Source organism: Pteropus vampyrus, unplaced genomic scaffold (genome assembly GCF_000151845.1).
Source record: "Pteropus vampyrus isolate Shadow unplaced genomic scaffold, Pvam_2.0 Scaffold322, whole genome shotgun sequence".
NCBI classification, from domain to species: domain Eukaryota; kingdom Metazoa; phylum Chordata; class Mammalia; order Chiroptera; family Pteropodidae; genus Pteropus; species Pteropus vampyrus.
This window is the reverse complement of record NW_011889103.1, coordinates 1,152,840-1,178,256: the sequence shown is the minus strand read 5'-3', so window position 1 is coordinate 1,178,256 and position 25,417 is coordinate 1,152,840. Positions and strand designations below refer to the sequence as shown.

The following is a 25,417-nucleotide window of genomic DNA, read 5'->3' as shown; positions in this document are numbered from 1 at the left end:
ACTTAAATTCATGAAAAATGAGTCTCCAGGCTTTAGATGGATATGAATCAATGCTGGAAACATTTTGGCGTCTACTTCCTGGCCACTTACCTCCCTAACTTGTATTCCTCGGGTTTGTAGCCAATGTACTTGATCAGCCGCTCTACGCCCTCTGCCGGAGGCCCTTGCCAGTGTGGCCAAGTGTCTGGGCACAAGGACTTGTACCTAGGATGAGGAGAGGCACATCTAGACAGCCATCAAACCTAACACTAGCTCCCCACCATGGGTCGGCTTCTTTCTGCTGTACACGCCAGCCACTCAGCATTCCACAGTAGACTCCTGATTTCCTTGAATTCAACTTCTCTGAATTCGACAATATACACTTGGCAAGAAAGAAAAAAGAAACTATGTCAGTGTGAGGGGAGGAGGAGTGGGCCTGTTTTCACAGAACAGTGACAGCAGAAAACTGAAGAAACCCAGTTCCACTCCTAGATGTATACCTAAGGGACATGCAAACATGACCACACAAAAGCTTACACATAAATATTTATAGCATCATTCATCGTAATAGGCAAAAGGTAGAAACACACAATTGTTTAAACACATAATCGACGGACAAATGAATGGACAACGAATGTAGTCCGGCATGTGAAGAAAAGGTGCCATGCCTGGTAAGTGACCAGAGATTTTTCAAGAGTAATTTGGAACCCAATGTTGACTTAAAAATCTGATTTCAGCATAAAATGCAACACCCTTCTAATATGCAGTCACTAGAAAAATAACCACGATGTCTATTGTATAAGGAAATAAGTGAATGCAGAGTCCAAAAGTACCTGTGGACCAAGGCAGGAAGCATGGAACTGGAGCCAACAGACTGAAACCACACCGCCTGGGTTCGAGCCCAGCTCGGTAGCTGGACAAGTCATTTCACCTCCTCACTCATATGACCTGAACAATAACAGGACCTCCCTCGTGGGGTCCTTAGTGCCCTTATAAAAGTTGAAATGTGCTAAGCCACAGAAAGTATCTGGCACAGACCAAGACTTCAACAAAAGAGTTAGCGACGGCATTCCTCTTAATATCATTATGTGGTCTGTATTGTTTTAAAATCAAATTTTAAACTGTTAGGAAATGTTTACTTTCCTGGAATTATATTTTATATGCAAGTCCATTAAGGGCATTGCAATGAACTGAATGTTTGCGTCTTCCCTTCCCCCCAATTCACATGCTGAAAAATCCTAACCCACCCCCTACAATGTGATGGTATTAGGAAGTGGGGCCTTTGGGAGATGATTAGGTCATGAGGGTCGAGTCCTCATGAATTGGGATTAGAGCCCTTATAAAAGACTCCAGTCTGCAACCCAGAAGAGGTCTCTAACCTGAATTTGCTGGCATCCTGACCTCAGATTTCCAGCTTCCAGAACGGTGAGAAATAAATTTCTGTTGTTTATAAGCCACCAACTTTATGGTACTTTGTTATAGCAGTCTGAACTAAGACAGGCATTAAGTGTCACATGTTCTTCCCTGATTTCCATGCCAACTCCAGGTAACACAGTGCAGCCTCGGGCCCTTCCGGTTCATAACTACCAATACCATCAGGTCTGTCCAAACACGGGCTAGACAGACGCACAGGGAATGAGAGTTGCTTTAAATGCCTGCACGGGGACTACTGACTTCTGTCCTGTTCAGCCCTGAGTGCAGCTGCTTCCTGATTAAGGGAAGTGTGCTAGGCCAGCTGCACAGATTGGGCATCTCTAGCCTGGTTCCTTGAACCTGTGCTGCTTTTCTCCACAAGGCCACTGACCTTCAGCCATGCCGGCCTTCCAGCGGGTCCTTGAGCCTGCCCGGTTTCCACCTCCAGGCTCTCCCTTCTTGGACTGCTGTCCCTCCCTCACTCAGGCCCTCCCAGATCACCTTACCTAAAGAGAATGTACCCCTCCCCCCACCTGACCTCCTATATCGTCCTGTTTTAGCTGGTCTCTCCCACTAGAAAGTGCACTCCGTGCAGCAGAGATGGAGTCTGTCCTGTTCTCTGCTGTCACCCAGCACCTAGGACAGCACTGACACAGAGCAGGTGCTCACTGGTATTTATGGAAAGAATAAACAAGCCTCAGACAGCAGCAAAGTAGGAAAAAAAAAAATGTGTGAAGTTCAAAAAAATCCAGGAAGAGGGAACATCAAACGTGTGTGTGTGTTGGGGGTGGGGTGGACAGTGGCCGCTACTTCCTGCCATCTTCTCCAGAAGTGAGCTTCAGAAAGATGGATGAGATAGGGTGAATGGTATGAAAATGAGGTACACCCAAAAGACGACCTGGCAAATAGTCTGGTGGTTCCTCAAACATTATCAGTAATTTACTCCTAGGTATATTCCCAAAGAAATGAAAACATATGTCCACACAAAAACTTGTACATGAATGGTCCTAGCAGCAGCATTCGGAATAGCCAAAGAGTGGAAACAACCCAAATGCCTATCAACTGATGAATGGATAAATAAAATGTGGTCTATCCATGCAATGAAATATCATTCAGCCACAAAAAAGGAAGGAAATATGATCCATGCTACAACATGGATAAACCTTGCAAACATTATGCTAAGTGAAAGCAGCCAGATACAATAAGTCCACATATCATACAAATGACTCCATTTGTATGAAATGGCCAGCATAGGGAAATCTGCAGAGACAGAAAGTGGATTAGTGGTTGCTGAGGGTAAGGAGATAGGGGTTTATTGCTAAAAGGTACAGAGTTTCTTTTCAAGGTGACGAAAATGTTCTAAAAGGGACTGTGCCTACACATACCTGTGAACGCTAAAAGCCATTGACACTTGGAGTGAACTGCATAGTATGTGAATTATATCTTAATAAAGCTGTTTAAAAAGAGAAGACCATGGCTATGCATTGGCAGAATGGTCCAGAAATGATGACAGATGAAAGAAAAAAGGAGAGGGGACAAAGAGGAAAGTGGTGTGACAGCCAGCCTTCAACATGACTGCGTGAGGATCCTGTGTTTCCTTCATACTGCCTTCCATACGGGCCTCCGGGGCGGGGGTGGAGCGAGGGGGTGCATATCCATGATAGTGTTTTAAATCCTCTATGGATTTGAGGATTGCGATGAAAATGCCTCTCCAAATGTACCTACAGTGTAGAACAAAGCCATGCAGAGGTCCTGGGCCTCCCTTGGGAGGTTTCAAGGTAGTATTTGGGGTGGGATTGTCCATATCTCTTTCTACTGTTTCTACAACCCAAAGACAATCACACCTTTTCTCAAGATGGTTTCACACGCATCAATAAAATCCTAGGTGTGTTTAGCTGAAATTGTATCAGATCAAAAGGTTAATGCTGATTATGCTAATCAGAAGTTCAGATCGGCATGTAGACAGATCATTAATATAACAGTGAGGGAAGAGATTATTTAATGTACATAGATATCAATTTTAACTACACGAGGCTCATGGGAGAAAAACAAGCATGATCCTCAGTAGAGAAAAATCTAGGACCACAAAGTTAGTGTCTAAAAGTAAGAACAAAAGAAAATTAGCTAAAGTTTCAGAGCTCAGGATCTTGACATTCAGTTGCAAAATGCAAGGAATTCAATTAAAAATAGAAGTTCATGCACGTGCTTTTTTGTGATTATAAAGTCATACTTCAAAAGAAGCCTAATTTAGGTTGAAATATACAGTTGCTGATATTCAACCATGTTGACCTACAAAAATGACCATTTCCTTATGCTTCTCTTGAGAGTATGAGAGTATATTGCAATTTGGGCAAGAAATTCATATGCAGCCTACCTACCACAAATGCGATATTGGTGTACAAGCAAATTTGGGCAATGGTGGTGTTAGTGGTGAGGGAGATCATTAAATTCTTATGAACTTGAGAGCAGACAATTTAATCCCTATGTTACACCTGAAGAAATAGGTCACAGATGGAAGAGAGAGAATGGGGAATCCCACCCAAGTCTGTGTGGCTCCAATGCCTATGCTCCCACCACTACACCCAATTCTCTTAACAGGCCACGAGGCCAAGGGCATCGCCCCCAGACTGACAGCACTAAATCAGCACCTATGGTCACCTTGGGAAGGGTCTTCTCCAGCCAAGTACAGACCCAAGAAGAGCGCTGCCCACATCTGCCCCCTGGTGGCAGGTCTACGCACTCAGCTTTGTGTTTCCTTAATTCCGAAAAGATGAGGACTTAGTGAAATGAAGGGAAGGTGGCGAACTGAGTTGGCTTCCTATTCACTGAAATGTGAGTGTTTAATCACCGTTACAGCTATAGCGGGAAAGAACCAAACTGAGTTCCTTGAGGCCTGTTGTTACCCATTGCCTCATCCAGAGACTGGCATCTAGTACCGTGGTCCCCCCATATCTGTGGTTTCACCTTCCGATGTTTGTTACCTGCGGTCAACCACGGTCTGAAAATATTAAATGGAAAATTCCAGAAATAAACAATTCATACGTTTTGAATTGCTTGCTGTTCTGAGTAGCGTGATGAAATCTCGTGCCATCTGGCTCTGCCCCACCGGGACATGAATCGTCCCTTTGTCCAGCGAATCCCCGCTGTGCACACTCCCCGCCATTCGTCACTTAGTAGCCATCTGTGTTATCAGATCGACTGTCCTGGTATTGCAGGGCCTGTGTTCAAGTCACCCCTGTTTTACTTAATAATGGCCCCGAAGCACGAGAGTAGTGATGCTAGCAATGCGGACATGCCAAAGAGGAGCCATAAAGTGCTTTCTTTAAATGAAAAGGTGGAAGAGGGTTCTTAAGGAATTTTATCATCTCACATCCTCACAAGAAGGGCGAGTACAGTACAATAAGATACTTTGTGAGAGACTATATTCGCATAACTTTTATGACAGTATATTGTTATAATCGATCTACTTTATTATTAGTTATTGTTGTTAATCTCTTACTGTGCCTAATTTATCAATTGAACTTTATCATAAGTATGCATAATAGAAAAAAACAGTATATACACGGTTCAGTACTATCCAGTTTCAGGCATCCACTGTGGGTCTTGGAACATACCCTCTGTTGATAAGGAGGGGCTACTCTAGATGTTTGACTTGACTTCAGATCAACAAAATAAACTTTACCTTTGTAAGAAATGCTCGTATTTCCGCCGGTACGCAAAGCCGGCCCTTCTCACCCGCAGGTGTTCCATCAGCCCTAGGTATTTGACCTGATGCCTTATAAGGAAGTCATCAAACGTGCCTTTGGAAACATAAAAGGGAGAATGACAGTAAAGGATCCCATGGCTCCGTTTCAACCAAGACAGACCAGAGGCTTCAAGCTGATGATCTGTGAGCTGGGTTTAGCCACAGATATGTTTTCTTAGACCCTAATTGTGTTTAATGGGGGAATCTTATAGAAAAATCTGGATTTCTGGTTTCTCTTAAAAAAACATGAGATCTGACCATTCTGGGCCCAGAGTCCCACATGACGACAATGGCTGGAAGAGAGTACTGCTGCCCCTTTAGATAGGGTGTACCCTCTCTAGTTTGCCGCAGTCCCCTCTACGCCCTATTGCCTTACGTCCAGTCTGCTTTACTCATTTGTTCTTCCGGCCTGGCCTCTCTAAGCCTTGACCGTGTGACTCTGTTATAGACCATGACAAGGGCTTAGAAAATACCAAGTGAAGATTGTTCAGTGGCTACAAAGGAGCAACATTACTTCCCCTCGCCTGTGACGCCTGCCTAGCTCAGCTGCATTGCTCCCGAAATGGGCCAAAATCTGAGCGATGCTCACTCAGGACCACCGAAGGAACCCCCCTCCCTACTAATTTACCTTCTATTATTAAAAATGAAAACAATTCATGTCCAGAGAAGAATGAGCAAGCCTGTGGTGGATTTTAGGATTTTTCACCCACTACCATCTTGGTTTTCCTCCCAGCCTCATTGTCCTGAGCTCAGTGTTCAGAATGATTCACGACTCACTGGGTTCCTTCCTCTCATTGGGCTTGATGCAACGAATGTATGAAGGTTCCTTGGAGATGAGAATTTCCAGAAGGCTGCTCAGGCTGTTTTTAAACTGAGTCCCCACCTGCAGGGAAAGAGAATGAGCTAAATAGATGTTGCTACTCCCAATTAAAACTGAGAAGACTGGGTTGGGCATAAGACTCTGGCCCTTTAAGTCCCACACTCTCGACAGACTATCCTACGTGTTATCATTTCACCCATGAAAGGAAGGTTTTGGATGTCTTAGCCTGAGGAGCTCAAGCTCAGTCCGGTTAAGCAGAAGTTGGACATCCTTACAGGATGCTTCACTCACGCAGCAAGTGGGCAGTGAGCGCCTCCTAGGAGCCAGCATCACCGCTGAGCCCATCGCCCCCATCACCTTCCTGTTTCCTTAATACCAAGCTTCCTTTATGACACTCACACTGCTGTTACGTTCTTTATTTGATGGCATTTTCCTCTACCATCTCCCACTAAGTCCCATACGCTCAGGGACATTGTCTGTTTTGTTCTTGCTAAATCCAGCACAGTGCCCGACACACAGTAGGTGGTCAGTGAATGTCTGCAAATGACCACACTGCTTGCTAACCTTGGAAAGTATATATTTAGTAGACTCTGTTAGAGAGTCATACTTCAAGAAAAAGGGGAGAACTTGAGAAGTGTAGGGAGCCAGAGGTAACTGCACCCTCTGGCTGATTTTTGCTGCCTTTAAATTTTTCCTGGGCATTTTACCCACTCACCGTTGGCGACCTTCTCCGGTTTTCTAACTCGGCTACCAGGAAGCATTCCTTTAGGATGCTGTTTTTGGACCTGCACAGCACCTGTAAGCAAAGAGAAATGAGCACCACATTTGCTTCTTCACAAATCACTATGGGGCTTTCAGATAAGCTCACATGAGTGTGCACGATGGACCAGAGCCATTTGCTACAGAAGCCCTTGAAGAAGAGGGAAAAAAATAACAATCGAGTGTGAAAGAAAATGTTCAAATACTATATCCACTGCCATATCTACTTGATGAGGCCATCTGACTGTTTTTCCTTGGACACGATGAAGCCATAACTGTTTCTACTCCAGCCTAGCTGCTACAAGGTCAGCGAGTTCTTTGAGAATGATCTTCAAAGACATACATACACACAGCCAACAGATATATGAAAAGATGCTCAACATCACTAGCTATAATGGAAATGCAAATCAAAACTGCAATGATACCACCTCACACCTGTTAGAATGGCGATCATAAATAAGACCAGAAATAACAGGTGCTGGAGAATATGTGGAGAAAGGGAACTCTCACACACTGCTGGTGAGAATGTAAATTGGTTCAGCCACTGTGGAAAACAGTATGAAGATTCCTCAAAAAATTAAAACTAGAGCTACAGTATGACCCAGCAATCCCCGCTCTGGGTATCTACCCTCCAAATTTGAAAGCAGTTATTTGTAAAGATATATATCCCTACGTTCATTGCAGCATTATATACAGTAGCCAAGATATGGCACCAAACCAAGTGTCCTTCATTGGATAATTAAATAAAGAAGATATGGTACATATATATACAATGGACTACTACTCAGCCATTAAAAGATGAAATATTGCCACTCGTACCATGGATGGATCTTGAGAATATCATGCTAAGTGAAATAAGTCAGACAGAAAATAACAAGAACCATATGATTTCACTCATATGTGGGATATAAAGCAAAAAGCAACAAATGAACAAAAAACAAAAAACAACAAAAAAACGGAGATACAGACAACAAAATGGTGGTTACCAGAGAGGAAAGGGGGTCAAAAACATGGTGACAGAAGGACACTAGACTTAAGGTGGTGGCACACAGTAGAGTATACAGATGTTGTATTATAAAGCTATATACCTGAAACCTACATAATGTTATTATTAACCAATGTCGCCCCCAAAATTTGTATTAAATAAAGAACGATCTCCAAGATAAGATGTTACATGAAAAAAAGCGAGATACAGTATTGCTTGTATGGTGTGTTATTATTGTGCAAAGAGAAGGAAAAAGAGTGGGGGGAGATACACACACACACACACACACACACTTTCTGGTCTGTACCAGCCCAGCCCTGGAAAGATACATAATAAACTGATAAGATCAGCTGGCTCATAGCAGAACCACTAGGTGATATTGGACCAAGGACATTGGCTTTTGTCCTGTTTGTTTTTTTTTTCCCCATGTACAGAATTTCAAAATAATCTATATTACCAAAAGTCTTTAATTTAGAAAAAATTTAATTTGACACTAAAAAATTTTTTTCCTTATAGCCATACAATGGAATATTGTTCAGCCTTAAAAAGGAAGGAAATCCTGACACACGCTACAACATGGATGAACTTTGAGTATATATGCTAAGTGCAATAAGCCAGTCACAAAAACACAATTATTATATGACTCCACTTATGTGAGATACCTAGAGCAGTCAAACTCATAGAGACGAAGCAGAATGCTGGTTACCAGGGGCTGTGGGGAAGGGGGAATAGGGAGCTATTGTTTGATGAGGACAGAGTTTCGGTTTTACAACATGAAAAGAGTCTAGAGGTGGACGGTGGTGATGCCCCAACTCATATAAACAGAAAACGGATTGGTGGCTGCCAGAAGCGGGGCGGGGGTGGTGAAATGGGCAAAGGTGGTCAAAAGGGGCAAACTTCCAAACTTCCATTTACAGACTAAATAAATCATGGGGTTGTAATGCACAGCATGGTGGCTACAGTTAACAATACTGTATTGTGTATCTGAAAAGTTGCTAAGAGAGTAAATCTTAAAAGTCCTCCTAAGGAAAAAATGTATAATCTTGTGAGGTGATGGATGTTGACTAAACTTGTGATAATCATATGACATATACAAATACATCATTATGTTGTACTCCTACAGTTAATACACTGTTATGTGTCAATTAAATCTCAATAAAAATTATTAAGATGGTAAATTTTATTATATATAATTTACCACATTTTTTTAATTTTTTAAATAAAAAACATGTTTTCTTGTTTAACCCACTTGGATTCTAAATTTACAGGGGCATGAAAGAGTAAATTGCAGACGAGAGAGAAAAAAGTAGAAATGACCCATCTCAAAGTCAAAAAAAAGTACAAGAAACTTCAGCCTGGTTGGTGAAGCACCTCCGTGGATGGTTTGTAAAGGGACTGGGCATGGCCCATAGAGGGGAAAGCCACGAGAGGAATTTTATCTTCTATTTGTCAACCAGGCCCTTCTACTCCTGTGTCATTCACGGTGACTCTAAGAGAAAGACACCATCAGACCCACTTCACCGATGAGGACATCTGTCATGAGACCCCTAGTGGGGACAGGATCAGGTTGACATTCAGACCCAGAGAGACCCACCTGGAGCAGAGATCCAAAGTTAAGAATCACTTCTCTAACCTGAATCCTGGAGTTTGGGACAAGGAGTCTTAGAAGTGGTAGAGAAAGATCGGGAAGGGCAGAAAACATTCCTCTAATGAATCATTTCCGTGTTCACCATAATAACGTCTCCTCTAGGTCTAAGCTTTTTATAAACCAAGATAATTAAATAAAATACAACTTGGTACAAAACAGTTAACTATGTCAATATAAAATGAAAAAACCTAAGGCTTCTCTGATTAGTGACTTATATGGAAGAAGACTGGGAGTTAGCCCCAGGGACTAATCTTGGCCTTTGCCTCACCTTGAGATGTGACCTTGAGCAAGTCACAACCTCTCTGGGTCTCAGTTTCCTCATCCTCAGTTCATGTTCACCCCAGTTTATTTCCTACTCCACCCTGGGGACCCTGCTGAGCCCTCAGCCCCCTCTACCATCCGTCTAATGTTAGGTAATAGACTCCTAACATTACCTCTCACTGAACACACAGTGAGCTTGTCTGGGCCTCAGGGTCTTTGCACAGCTGGTTCCTTTACCTGGAGTAACCCCGATCTTTCCATGGCCGGGATCAGTCTCACTCAGCTTTCACCTTAAAGTCACTTCCACAGGGGTGTTTTCTCTGATCCTCTAAACTAACTTTAAAATGTCCCCTCAACCACAGTTCCTTGCTTATTTTTCTTTATAGCACTTTTCACTGAAGGATAACTTATTTATGTACGTATATACTTATTCTTGGCCACTATTCTCCCTCCCCACCCCCTGCCACCAAATGATGGAAAGCCCCACGAGAAAAAGGACTGTCTTGTTCACTGCTAAAACTCCAGACCTAGCACAGCACCTGGCCCCTGGAAGGGGCACCACACACACTTGAACGGGTTTATTGAATGAAAGGTTCACACAGATGATAATAAATGTGTGTTCTAGCCATGACATGCTGGAGTTCTAACGTAGCTCATGGAAGAGAAAAATCTGGAAGGCCATATTTACCCCAAAATCGGTGTCACAGGTGATATCTCATACCCATCAGAAACACATATAGTTAAGTTTCAGACTTACCTCTTTCAGATGCCTATAGAGGAGATCACTGTTTTTTTCCAAGAATCCTACAAAACATTGAGTAAAAAATTTTTGAATCAATGGCTTTGCCTAAAAATGCAATTCCATCCCAACTGATTCAAAGGGAAATACTAAAAATAATCTCCTAGCATTAGACGAGAATTCTCAGCCTTGGCACTATGGCATTTGGGGCTGGATAATTCTCTGTTGTGGAGACCATCTTGTACACTGTAGGAAGTTTAGCAGAATCTCTGGCCTCTACCCACTAGATGCTAGTAGCACCTTCTCCAGCTGTGACAATCAAATATGTTTCGAGACATTGCCAGTTGTCCCTGGGGGTAACTTCATCTCTGGTTGAGAACCAGGTCCTCAGATCCGAGCTTATGGCACACATGCTACCCTCTAAATCACGATGAGCTACCACATGAATATACGGCCTTTACTTTATTGAGCATTGTATGCGTACCCTAGTCCAGTAGCAAAGAACTATACATATAATGAATGACATCGAAATAATGGATGGGGCACTGAATGTTAAGAGCCACCAGGTGAGACTATGCAGATGAATGAGGAAATCAGGCCCACTGCTAAGAAAAATCAAACTCAAGCACCATACATCTTCATACAAAGGAAGACATATCATTTCCAATGTTAAAATTTGGCTTAGAGTGCTCACTTAAAACCTCATCGATTAATTAAATGAGGAACTAAGTGGCATTATAAAGTCAAAACCAGCTAGAAAAGACATGCATCAAAATGTCTAAGATACAACCTTTTAAAATGACAATTTTGAGTTATCAAAACTAAAATTTTTATTGTAGTAAAATATACATCACATAAAATCTACCATTTTAACCATTTTTAAGTACATACTTCAGTGGCATTAAGTGAATTCACAATGTTGTGTAACCATCACTACCATCCATCTCTAGAATGTTTTTGTCTTCCCAAACTCTGTACCTCTTAAACACTACCTCCCCATTCCCTCCTCCCCCAGCTTCTGATAATCATTACTTTACTTTCTGTCTATAAATTTGACTACTCTAGGTACCTCACATAAGTAAAATCAAACTGTATCCTTTTGTGTCTGGCTTATTTCACTTAGTATAATGTTTCCACAGTTCATCCATGTTGTAGCATGTGTTATACTTCCTTTTTATGGCTGAATAATGTTCTATTGGTTTTTATATACCACGTTTTGTTTATCCATTCATCCATCAATGGAAACCTGGGTTATTTTCATCTTCTGGCTATTGTGAATAATGCTGTTATAGAATGGGTGGACAAATGCCCATTCAAGTCCCTGCTTTCAATTCTTTTGTGTATATACCAAGAAGTGGTCAAAACTAAGTCTGACAGAACCCTTACCTCAGCAATGCCACTTCTGGGAATTTTTCCTATCTATATAATGTGCACAAGTTGGCCAAGTAAAATATACAAAGACGTCAGGCTCAGCAGTGTAAGAGACAAAGTTGGAAGCATCCAGTGTCAAATAGATGACAAAACACATCCCTATGAGGAATGCCTGTAGCTTTTCAAAAGAAATGTGGTAGAGCCTGTATTCTTCTGGGAAGAGTACATGCAGGTCTAGAGGCAAAAAGGCGAGTCTATATCCCAACTCTGCCCCTTACTAGCGTGTGACCTTGGGCAACTTAATTTCTGAGTTCAGTTGCCTCATAGATGAAAAGGGGGATAATAATGCTCCCCCACCTCACTGAGTTCTGTAACATTTAAGTGAACAATAATAAATAATAAATGTGTGTTCTAGCCATGACATGCTGGAGTTCTAACGTAGCTCATGGAAAATCTGGAAGGCCATATTTACCCCAAAATCGATGAACCTTGAAAACATTCTATTAAGTAGAAAAAAATTAAGTGGGCTTCATAATAAGAACTTCAGGGCTTCAAAGGAAACCATTAAGGAAGTGAAAAGACAACCACAGATTAGAGAAAATCTCTGCAAATCATATAGCTGGTAAGGAACTTGTATCCAGAATATATAAAGAACTCTTACAAGTCCATAAAAAGAAGACAAACCAATTTTTAAAACGGGCAAAGGATCTGAATAGACGTTTCTCCAAGGAAGATATGAAAATGGCCAATAAACACATGAAAAGATGCTCAGCATCTTTAGTCATTAGGGAAATGCAAATAAAAACCAGAATAGATAGAGTATTCACACCCACTAGGATGGCTGGAATGAATAGACAGACAATAACATGTGTTGATGAGAATGTGGAGAAATTGGAAACCTCATACACTGCTAATGGGAAGGTAAAATAATGCAACCACTTTGAACAACTTGGCAGGGACTCAAATGGTTTAGCATAGAGTTACCATATGACCAACAATCCACTCCTAGGTATCTACTCAAGAAAGACGGAAACATATCCACACAAACACATATACAGGCACATTCAGAGCAGCATTATTCATAACAGCCAAGAAGTGTAAACAACCCAAATGCCCATGAAGTGATGAATGGATGAACAAAATGTGGTATATATCCATACAATGGATTATTTGGCAATGAAAAGGAATGACACAATGGATGAATCTTAAAAACACGCAAAGTGAAAGAAGTTAGACAGAAAAGACCACATATTGTATGTTTCCATTTATAAGCAATATGCAAAATCAACAAATCTACAAAGACAGAGCAGATTGGCTTGTTGCCTAGGGCTGTGGGGAATGAGTTTGGGAGAAAATGGGGAGTGACTGCTCATGTGTACAAGTTTCTTTTGGGGGCGATGAAATGTTCTAAAATTGACTATGGTGATGGTTACGCAACTATATTAATGAATACACTAAAAGCTATTGAATTGTATACTTTAAATGGGTGAAATACATGATGTGTGAATTATCTCAAAGTGGATATATACACGTAGTAAATAAATTTTAAAAGACTTCAAATGGCACACTTCAAATGTGGGGCTAGGGAACATGTGGAGATGGGTATGCAGTATTTCTTCAGTGGACACAGAGGCATCTGCATGGCTGTGACTTGTGGCCTGCGCCCCCAGGACACTCACCTTTGGTGCAGTATGTGACCTCTCCTGCATAGTGGAAGAGTCGGAACTCCATCCAGCCAATCCTCTTTCGGCCCTTAGGACCTGCCAGCTTCCGGCTACAGAAAAACGGAAACAGACAAGAGCTGAACCTTTCTACTTCATGGCAACAAAATGCACCAGCACATAAAGCAAACAGAGAGGGCTCTGAAAAGGTGTTTAGGACCACGACAGTTAACTGAAGGCTGGCACTGAAAGCTAACCACATACAGCAGCTCCCAGGAAGCTTTGCTGCCTGACTTCATCTGGCTACAAATCAAGGTCTCTCTAAAATTAGATCCTTCCTTCTCATGAGCACTGAGGAATAAGAAACACACCTGAACCACAGGAACATGTTTATTTGTACAATGAAGTAGTTTCCATTTTTCTAAGTGATAGCAAAGAAACAATTTTACTACCTTATATTTTTATGACGTTAAGAGACTAAAATACTCATGCAATATCATTTTTCAGATTCTGGTGCTTTGTAATTTTTAAATAACTTTTTTCTTGAAACATGTAGACATATATACTGACAGTGCACATAGCCTAAATGTATACAGCTCAATGATTTCTCTTGTTTACATGTGTGTGATTTACCCACATCATGCATAGTTACAGATTGTTCATTCTAATGGCTGGCTATTTGTGAATGTACCACAATTTATTTTTCCATTCTTGAGTCATTTACTTATCCAATTCCATTTACTTATCTTTTTGATATCCCACAATAGTTTTGATAAAGCCACTACTATTTCTTGAATCCTTACTATGGCCAAAAATTGTACTAGATGATTTATGTAATCATTTACAATGCTATATGGTAGGTATATTAATATCCCCATCTTGTTGAAGGGGAAACTCAGATGCATGAGTGTTTCTTGCCCATCATTATATGTCTAGTAAGTGGCTGAGCCGGGATTCAAATCTAGGCCTCTAACTCTAGAGCATATGCATGCTCTTAAATTCTTTCCTCATCTCAAAGACTGAGTTTATTTCTAGTTGATTTTCTGGGATAATGGAAATGCTCTATGTTTGGATCTGTGTGGTGGTTATGTGGGTACACACAAATATAAAATTCATTGGGTTGTACACTTTAGGTATACATGTCACTGTACGTATTTTATACCTGAATTTTTTTTTAAAAAGACCATCTCATGCATGTAGACATGTCCAATATGAAACGATCATGAATAAAGCAAGATACAACGTCTTTAAAATTTTCTGACTTGGAAATCATTTGAGTTTGATTTTCAATAAAAAAAGGTATGCATATACAGTAACTCCTCACTTAACATCATGAATAGTTCTTGGAAATGTGGCAAAACAACATATAATGAAACCAATTTTACCATAGACTAATTGATGTAAATAAGAGTTAAGTTCCTGTGGCATCTCATCAATGTTAGAATGAAATGACATTATTCGAGGACCTGTTGTATATGATTTGCTGTATCATAATGATATTTCTATTATGAAAAAGTAGCTGTACTCCTGGGGAGCACTGCCGGCATACCCGAGAAAAGTGATATACAATGATCTTCCTCCACACGACAGCTATCAAATGAGATACATACGTTTGGAAATGTGCATGCTTGCCCACTTTCTCTTCCAGTTTTTCCAGGAAGCTCAAGTCTGTAGCTGGACCAGGACGAATACATTCTTCATCCTTCAGAAGGAAAAAAAAAGCCTCAATCCATAGGATCACACTCCATCAATTCCAAGTTTAAATGCTTTCACTCGCTGTGGCAGAATGTACTGGACTAAAATACTGTCATCTCACACAAGTTCAGGTGGACATTTCAGGGTAGGGTGGCTCATCCATCACATGTGCTCAGCTTCTTGGATTTGATAAGGGGATTGTGGAACCAGAGAGACTGGAAATTCCATAAAAAAACAACTCCAAGAGCATATCTCCTTTTGCTAGGAGCAAAGCCTTCATGGAAAGCAAGCTATAAAACCAGTTGAGTCTAACCTTTCATACTTCTCAAGCTGTGCCTTTCTCAACGGACAACATTTAACTGATCATCTTAAAAAATTAAGGATGAATCAATCAACCCTGTAGCTTTTATTAAAACAACAAAAAAACCTCGGTTAAGGTTGGTGAGACAACCCTTATAAAGTAGCATTTCTATGCTTTCTGATCTTATCTATGGAAAATGAAATGAAAGCAAGGATTTATTACTGAAAGATTTTAAAATACTCGTCTAGCAATCCACACGAACATTGAATGCACATATGCTAGCTTAACGTCAGTCCTTGCTTCCAGGAACATGCTTCCCCAGATGTCCACACAGCCTGTGTCCTCACCTCTTTTAGGTCTTTGTCAGGTCAAATGTCACTTTCTCAGTGAGTCCTTCCTAAACATCTTACCTAAAATTGAGTTCCCCTCTCCAGCACATCTAATTTTTTTTCTTTTTTCTCCATTGCACAATCTACACATTTTGCCCATCAACCTGTTTGTTGTCACTCCCTCTATGCCCATCAACCTGTTTGCTGTCACTCTCTCCATGCGAGTGCAGGGGTTTTGGTCTGTTTTGTCCAATGCTGTGTCCCAAAGCACAGGGTACAATCTTGGCACAGAGTAAGCATTTGGCGTAAGCATTCAGAGTAAGCATTGTTGAATGGAGTCTGCATGTCTCCCATGGACTAGGCATAGCTCTAAGGCCTCTGCATGAATTACCTCACTTCATTTGTCCTTACAGCTGCTGAGGTAAGTGCAGTTATCATTGTACATATTTAATGATGATGAAACTGGAACTCAGAGAGGTTAAAACACCTGCCTAAAGTTACATAGCTAATAAGCAGCTGGGGCTGGGATTTGAATCCAGGTGGTGCCCACGTTCCTGGGAACTAGTCACTACCCATTAGTGTCCCTGCTGTGCTTTAGAATACTGGATTCACACAGTGGTTAGGTGGGGATGGGGCAAAAGGAAAAAAGAAACCAGTTATTTTCATTAAAAGGGAGGCAAATCATGGTGCAGACAATCCTGAATGAAAAGGCGAGGAAATCGTTTCTCATTGGCCCTTAGACTTTATTTTTAAAGTTGATGTTTGAATTGGAACAGTTATGGATTTGAGAACACTGATGTTCTCAAAAGTCATGACAGTTCAAAACAAGATCAAAAGCCCACCCCAAGGAGCCTCAACCCAACCTCGATGGATGCTCTTTGTGAAGTCTTCCTTTACGTGTTTTGGCTTCCTGCCAAGTACTAAGCATGAAAGTAGTCCCTTCCCAACTGCCACCTAACACCTGCCCACACTGGATCCCATTTTCGGGCTCATTCTTCCAAGTCTACGGAAGATCGATAATGCATCCTCTCGTTTCAAAGGTCTTTCCTTGCTATCTCCAGATGGGCTATAATGTAGATCTATAAATTGAAATAAGAGGAGAAAGCTCAGCTTAAAGCTCTGAGCAAGAATTCAGCAAAACAAACAAACAAACAAAAACAAACCAACAAAAAAAACTCACAACTCATACATTTTAATCATCTAGTGGATTCCACTCTTGAACCTTTGTAAACTTGGGAAAAAGTTCTGCCATGTATCGTAAATGCCATGTGTATGGGATTTAGGTCCATATTAACTTTCTCACCAAAATGGAAATGATTCCTTTGTGTCTCTCTTCTACCAAATCACAGATGATCTTGTTGTTGAAATACTGAATTGGCTCCCACTAAAATGACAAAGAGGAATGAATTCTCCAAGAAGGATTTAGATGAGCGTAAAATAGATCTCTTTTTTAATTGATTTTTCAACTTTTTTCCCCCCAAATCTGATTATCTCTAATATTAAAAAATAATAATAATACTTTCTGAAAGTCAAAATAATTTCCCAGGAAACAAGCAGAGAAGGTGTGAAAAATAATTCTTAGTACTAATCAGGAAAAATTACCAATGAAAAAACATTCTCAAGTCAACATTTCACTAGATTAAGAAATCAAATGAAGAGAAAACATCAAAACCTTTACCTCTATGCCTTCCATTTCATATTCTGCCTGTTCCGCTTTTAGGGTTCTCTCAATTAACAGTTGCTGGAGTTTCTCATTGCAGTAATTTATACAGAACTGTTCAAAACTAGAGATGCAAAAGATTTAAATAACTAAAGCTATGCAAGTAAGCCAATTTTTTAAAAAACTGTATTTACTATTTTTAAGGATGCCTTTTAGCATAGAAAAAGCAAAGCACTTATTAATCAAATAATTTATAAACTAGGACACAAGAGTGGGCTAAAAGATATTTGCACTTTTTACTGTTATTACATTTCTGGAACAATCTTTGAATTAGGGGCCATGCAAATCTGGAGAACTTCTGGGGACTGGAAAATCAATTCTAATAAGAGATGCCTTAAACCAGACTGACACCTTGAAGAAGAACAAAGGACTGGTAGGTAATAACAAACTCACCCATTCTTGTCGAAGACTTCAAAGCCATAGATATCCAGCAATCCGATGACAGTTTTCTTGGTGAACTCCTAGTCAGAATAACACATACTCTGTTCATCGTTAGGTCTTACACTTTGTGACACTCAAAACCTGGTAGCTACCCCCAAATCTGGGACTTGGCTATTAATGCTCATGCCTTCTCTCTCCAACAATGGCTCACAGAAAAACCTTAGGGTGGAAATACTTTCCCCAGCCCACTCCTCCTGCCTGCAGCCTGCCCAGATCCCATCCCAGCTTCCATATCCATCACCTGAGCAGTGAGACCTTCCCCTTCTGATTTAGTTCCTTGCTTCAACGCTCCTCAGCCTCCCAAGACTACATTCAATCCAAAAAGAAGAAAAGGAAAAGACCTATGAACAGCCAAGGAGATGTTCATCTATGAGACAGGACAGGTGGTATGGATATCATTTTAGATAGAGGGCCAAGTGCTGTCAGACGAGGATGGCTATTTAAAGAGAATATGCCTATTTTTAAAAAGGGACACAATTGAATATCTGTGTGGCGTACACACATTTTTTTGTGTGCTTCACTTTATTTCACTTCACAGATGTCGCATTTTTTCAAATTGAAGGCAAGACCTTCCACCAGCGAAAAGATTATGACCCACTTTATTGTGATACTTGCTTTTATTGTGGTGGTCTGGAACCACACCCTCAGTAACTCTGAGGGATGCCTGCACTGAGTTGATGCCTCCCAAATCTGTCCATTGCATCCCACCTCCATGAGTTTCATCGCCCTCACGTACCTTGTCCCCTTGCATCATTTCCTTAATTTCTAGCTTTGAGTAAATTCCATTTTTTATTTAAATAATTCCATTTAAAAAGAAAATGTGACCATAGGGTGAGTTCCAAAGAGTTGTATTTTTTTCTGATACACATTAAATATACTATTATTAAAACAGAAAATTACACTTAAAGCCATCTGGCATATTTTGAATGCTGTGCATCCCATACTTTGGGACACACTGCAAAAATCATCCAGCATGCATTTTTGTGAGCCTACTGTGTGCTAGAATGTAGGTGTGAGAAGATACCATCCTGCCCATAGGAGCTTACAGTCAATTCTCACAAATTGTTTAGAGTCATGATGTTGATTATATCACATTACCATGTTAGTGAGAGCAAGGCATCCAAAATGCACGGGCTAACCTTGTTCACTAAGGAGGAATTGATTTTGTTGACCAGCCAAGTGAACATTCGTCCATAAACAGCCTTCGCCATTGCATCTCTAGCGTAGAGAGAGAGTTCTAGTGTCAGTGGGCATATCACCTGAGAAGAACAACAGGTGCATTGTTACAGAGGTTTAAAAAAAAGCCCCATTTGAGTTTTCAAATGATGATCAGCGAAGGATACATGCTGTGGGAAGGTGCTTCCCCAGCCTGTACACATACACAGAGTAGCTATTTCTTGAGATACATGTGGTGCTGTAGGGCAGGGGTGGGATGGGCAGGGAGGGCTCCTTGAGAGTGCGACCCCTGGGGACTAAAGGATGAGGAGGCATCGACTAGACGAAACGTAAAGTAGAGTGCCCCAGTTGAGAGAACAGCATAGGCAAAGATTCTGTACAGGGAAGGCATGGCGAGTGTGAGGCATGGAGAACTAGAGACAGTGCAATGGTGAGGGACGGGGAAGGTAAGGCAGGAGGTGGACCATGCAGGACCTGGTGGGCCGGGATCGGGGTTTGGGCCTCCCCTGGGGCCACCACCCTGCAGGCAGCAGCAGTGGGGAGGGCAGGTACATTTCCACCCAGAGCCATTTTACCTCTTCGGTTTTGGTTTCGATCTTTCTGTGGGTGAGAGCTTCCAAAAGGACCGATGGTTGGACCCCCAGGAGCTGAATAAATGGAAACCAAAATGCCATTCAGGGACCCGATTTTACTCGCTAGCTTATAAAGAAGAGTTTGTGGAGTTTCCAGGCCCAGGGTTCTCTGCCCTGGCTGATAATTGTGCTTTAATGCAAAACAGACCACGTTAGATCTTTCATCGACTAACTGGCTTTTACCCACGTTCTCACCGCCCCTGCACTCTTTGGAGCTCCCAACCAGTACCAGCTGGAAGAACATGGTCTCAGCCATTTGGACCATTGCCATCCAGCTGCCTCCCTCCCCTCTCCTTCCTCTCCACCTCTGAAGGCAAACATCACCTTGGCTATCCATTTGATCTCGTGGGTGACTGGTATGATGGCACAGCCTTGGTGGTTCTCTCCAAAACAAACGTTCCCCAGGTGTAGGATGCTGGCAATAATTCCAAAGAGATTCTAGGGATGTGGAAAGTGGTAAGGAGAGGGAGAGAAGACGGCAGCTGCCTGATGGATAAATGTCATCAGAGGAGATACCCGAAGGAAAACCACCCTTCTTCCCACTTCCAGCCCTGAGCTTACATAACCGAATTTCTTCCTTTCTCAGAAATGGGCCTCTTAGCCCCTTCCACTTCGGATATTAACGGAAGGGGGGAGAAAGAGCCCCAGCAGCAGAAGGTGGGGAAGATGCCTCAATCTCCAGCACAGGACACTTCTATTTTTAGATCCCCCGACCCAATAAACCATTTAATGTTCAAATGCCAGGGTCCTAAACACATGCATTCGAATCATATTCTGGTCTTAAAAGATCAATAGTTTAATAATTTAAAAAACGACAAAAAGATGTAAAAACCATGTTTACGAATCCTATCATTTGTTCATCTGTTCCAAAATAGGAATGTAAATAATAACTCTATGAGAATTCATTATCTGTGAACGTCTATGAGATTTAAATATTTGAGACCAAACTTGAGGGAAAGAAGAAACATCACCTCCTCCTTCCACACAACACTGGAAAAACAGAGATGCCAGAAAAATGCAGAGCACCCAGTTGACATTTGAATTTCAAATAAGTAATGACTGATTTTTTAGTGTAAGTAGTCCCATACGATGTTGTGATATACTAAAAAATCAAGTCACTGCTTATCTGAAATTAAAATGTAAGTAGGTGTCCCACATTTTTATTTGCTGAATCTGGTAACCTTACCGTGCAATCACCAGAAAACTAGAACCATCTCCTCAATCCCAGACCTACTGGCAGTTCTGCCTCTAGGACCCATACCTCAAGGTCATCTTCAGTAAAATCGATGACAGAAAAGGCATTGGAAACAGTTTTCCAGTCATTCTTGTCATTAATAGACGACTCGTTGGCACCATGACCCTGTTGACACAGAATTGGGTCACTTAATGGCATTTTTAGAGGACAGTTAGGCATGTGAAGACCTATTCCTAAATCAAAAAGGTTTTCTCTCCAAGCATGCAAGAGCTAGTTCCATAACATTCTGAACTGTGAAAACATGTTTTACTTTAATCACCTAGCATGTGATGATTTGCCAACTGCTGCTTTATTCAAATTTATTTGAAATTTTATTTAAAAATCTCTGTTCCGGGAAAACTTTCAAAGTTATGTATTAGTAACATATCTTTTGATGTGTTTTTTAAAAGAGCTTTTCTTGCCATTTTTGCTAAATAAATTGAAGACACTTATCTCTCAATAAATACCTGCTGAAACACAGAAGGGAATAACAGTGCTTAAATTCAGAAAACAATCTTGACACATGTGGCCACCACCAGCAAAAACTTTACTGTAGGACTAGATGGAAGACGACTCTCATTCAAGGAAATAAAATTTGGCATTTAGAGAAACACAGTGTATATGGAAATGATCACCAGCAGAGGTAAGATAAGACTTTTCTCACTAACTCTAGAAGTTGTCTTTTCAATAAGTAACAGATGGATCAATGTCATAATTTAAAGAGAAAACATTCTAGATGAGGGGTTTTATTAATACAGGGTATTCTTAGTTTCCCAGTTATCTGAAGATTTGTTATCTTAAAAGATTTCTTTGTTGCATAGGGAAGCCAAAGGTGTCATACCATGAAAATATTCACCAGTGAACTAGCCAGTGTTAAATCTGCAGCCTCCCAAATATCCCTTTTCCCACACGGTCAGCAGCATCTGCTCCTGCCCATCAAGGACAGGGTCTGTGCAAGTCAGTCCTCTGAGTACACCTACCTAAAGCTTTAGAAGCAGTGCAAATATACAGCAAAGTAAAGCCACATAGCTTGCCAAAGTTACAGGCATCATGAAATCAATCAAAAGAATACCAATTCTTAGACCATTTCCAAAGTCATTGTGTCATGAGAATCTGGCCAAATTAATCTGTCCGGAAAAAATTAACAAGGACACGATACCTTCTCAAAGAGAATGATTTGATTACCAACGGCCGGGAGAAGCCCTTGGGAAAATGGATGAAGCTTTCAAATATTTTTACAAATTCATTCTTGTTGATCATGCTATGGAAAGCCAAATGTGGCTTAGCTGGAAAAATTAGGTCCTCAAAAAGAAAAAAAGTAAAATTTGATGTATTCTTTGTTCTAAGAATGAACACAAAGTGTGTTAAACATTAAAATGAGATCATGAGATTTGTTTATTTTCAATATTTAGCTTCATTTTTCAAGATAAATTTCAGTCTTTTTTTTCTTTTCATGTCTTACTATGAAATGTCGGTCCTTGTTTTCTCCTTCTCAAATTGCGTCTCTACTTTCACTCTGCCAAGTGACCTCCACTCAAAGCCAGACCCAGTGAGGAGAAAAATCCAAAAATCTTGGGACAAAAAGGCACCAGTGACATCAAATACTGATAGGTGCTACATAGTCTGGACATCCTAGAACCTTAGTACTGGCTGCAGGAAAACTAGTTCTGGGAAGTTAAATTCAGAGAGTCAGTTTTACAACTCTAGATCTCAAGATTGCTTATAGGAATGGCCTACACTATTGCTTAAGGGAGGATGTTCATTTTGCAGCTAACAATTCTTAGAATGGAAGGCAGGAAGGTGCAAAAAGCCTTTTCCAAACTAGATTTGAAGGCAAAACAATGGAGCATAAGCTGTGGACATAGATGGACAGCGAGTTTCCATCACACCTAGACCAGCAGTTCTCGCCTCACTGTGCCTTAGAATCTTTGGGATTAATTTAATTACATTTATAATCTCAGAGAAGTGTTAAAACAATGCTGATGTCCAGGCTCCACCCCAGACCAATTAAATCTGAATCTCTGGAGAGTAGAGCCCAGGCATTTGTATGTTTAAAAAGCTCCTCAGCTGATTCTAATTTCAGCAGGGGCAGAGAACCACTCACCTAGATACTGACTTTACTAAGATGATACACCTGGCAGGCATAAAAGGAGGGGTTTTGATAAGTGTCAAGAAACCAGTCAGTAGGATACCTTCATAATAGTAATGAGAAAGTTCGTGGACATCCCATAGAAGCCCCCACAAATACCCCTGATCCACCCTCCGAAGGATCATCGAAGCCAGGTGCTGGCTCTTCCGACCTGTGACAGGTATTTGTACAGCTTGGGGTCTCGCTCCAGTCCCAGGTAAGCAAGGAGCTCCTCTTCGCCACCCTCTAGCAGCTGGTAGAAGATGTGGAAATTCCGCTCACCCAGGTTTTGATAGACGACACGAGACTTTTCTATCAGGTAACTGATGATATGCCCACCTACAGGAATGCCCTTCAAAACAGGACAAAAAATGCAGCAATGACAACAATAACCAACACACTCTCTTACTGGTGTCTCCTGAGGAATAGAAATCCTGAATGAAATCTAATCTATCAGTCTGCTATGATTAGTGTTTTCTGGGCTCTGTTTAAAAAGGTTTTTGCTTACTCCAAGACGATGAAGATGTTTTTTGTGTTTTTGTCTAGAAGCATGATTGTTACACTATTCATGTTTAGGATTATAATTGATCACTAATTAATTTTTGATTATGGTGTGAGGTAGAGGGTCAAAGGTCTTTTTATCCTTATGAATTTCCAGTTGGTCAGCACCATTTACTAAAAAGTCAATCCTCTCCCTACTGAATCACAGTGGTGCTTTTGTCATAAGTCAAGTAGGAGGCCTATACTTGGGGGTCTTTCTGGACACTATTCTGGTTCATTGGCCTGCTTACATATCCTTGTGTCAATCACACTAAATTATTTTTAATATATCCAATAAATGATTTGCATTCCAGAAAACATACAGAACTCTTGCAAATCAATAAGGAAAAAAAAAACAGCCCGATTAAAAATGAGCAAAAGTCTTTAACATAAAAGATTTTTAAGTGACCAATTAGCAAAACTTCATTAACTATCAGGGAGATAAAAACAGAAATTACAATGAGAAAGAACTATACCCCACCAGAGACACCTAAAACTAAAAGGGCCGACATACCAAATGCTGGCAAGGGCATGGAGTAACTGGAACTGTCATTAATTATTATAACGTTGCTGGTAAGAACGCAGCAATGCCACTTCTGGGTATATGCCCAACATAAATGAATGCTTGAATCTACTAAAAGACATGTACAAGGATGTTCAGGGCACTATTTTCAATAGCCCCAAACTGGAAACAACCCAAATATCCACCAACAGGGGAACAGGTAAATGGTGATAAAAGTCATACAATCAAAAAATGAAAACCATGCTGCATGCAGTGACATGGATGAATCTCACAGATCAAATGTTGATTGAAAGAAGCCAGACACAAAATATAATGTACCAGCAAAATTAATCTGATTACAGAGGTCAGAATAGTGGTAATCCTTTGGGAAGAGAGATATTGTCAGAGAAGGGTGGGAGAATCTTCTAAGTGTGAGACATTTTTATATCTTGATCTGAGTGGTGGTTACACAGGTAGAGACATATGTAAAAATTTACCAAGTTGTATTAGTGATCTGTATCCTTTCCAGGATGTGTGTTGAATTTCAATAAAAAGTTTAAAGTACGTATAGCTATTAAATTCTTTTCAAAGTCTATGCACATACCAGCAGAGGTCCATGCACCAGCCTCTGGGGAATCCTGTCCTTATCAGTACACTCAATACTCAGCTGAGTACTGTTCTCCAGCCTAAGTGTCACTTTGTCACTCGGAATTATATGTCCTTGAGCACTCTGTCTACCCTTCCCACTTGCATTAGCCCCTGGACGGAACACAACCACACTCATTTATTGCATATTATCTCTGGCTACTTTCATGATACAACAGAATTTAGTAATTGCAATAGAGGCTGTATGGCCCACAAATCCTAAAATATTTACTATATGGCCTTATGTGAAAAAGTTTGCTGATCCGTGTCATATAATTATGGATGCCTAAACAATACATAGCTTACTTGCGAATGTTTTCAAGCTTTATGAGAAACAGCATCACACTGACACAGTAAACATTCCCAAGGCGTGTCCATATTATGCATGGCTGTCATTCATTTGCTCTCACTGCCATACAACCCCTCATTGTGTGAGCACCCCACAATTTAACTAGCCAGTGTCCTGTCGATGGACATTCAGTCCTCTCCAGAACTGGCTCTTTCCAGTTCTTTTACCATCATGAACAGTGCTGTCGTGGGCATGCTTGCATATTGGTAAGAACATCACTAGGGGTGGAACGTCCCCACCTTAGATTATGTGATTTCAACTCCACAGTACATTGTTTTCCAAATGGCTTGTACCAACGTAGCCCCCACAAACAGCGTATAACCATTCCTAATGATCCACATCTT

General features: G+C 40.9%; 1 protein-coding gene across 1 annotated transcript in view; it reads right to left on the bottom strand.

The window, feature by feature from the left end:
* MYO1H (myosin IH) overlaps positions 1-25,417 on the bottom strand; it is a 43,232-nt gene that overhangs the window by 12,663 nt on the left and 5,152 nt on the right. The window contains 15 exon segments of the mRNA XM_023521910.1: positions 91-204; positions 5,075-5,192; positions 5,915-6,020; positions 6,673-6,753; positions 10,368-10,414; positions 13,400-13,494; positions 14,992-15,083; positions 17,010-17,090; positions 17,385-17,490; positions 17,820-17,887; positions 19,007-19,126; positions 19,619-19,690; positions 20,000-20,113; positions 20,937-21,035; positions 23,210-23,389. Coding sequence (XP_023377678.1) covers positions 91-204; positions 5,075-5,192; positions 5,915-6,020; positions 6,673-6,753; positions 10,368-10,414; positions 13,400-13,494; positions 14,992-15,083; positions 17,010-17,090; positions 17,385-17,490; positions 17,820-17,887; positions 19,007-19,126; positions 19,619-19,690; positions 20,000-20,113; positions 20,937-21,035; positions 23,210-23,389 — 1,493 coding nt within the window.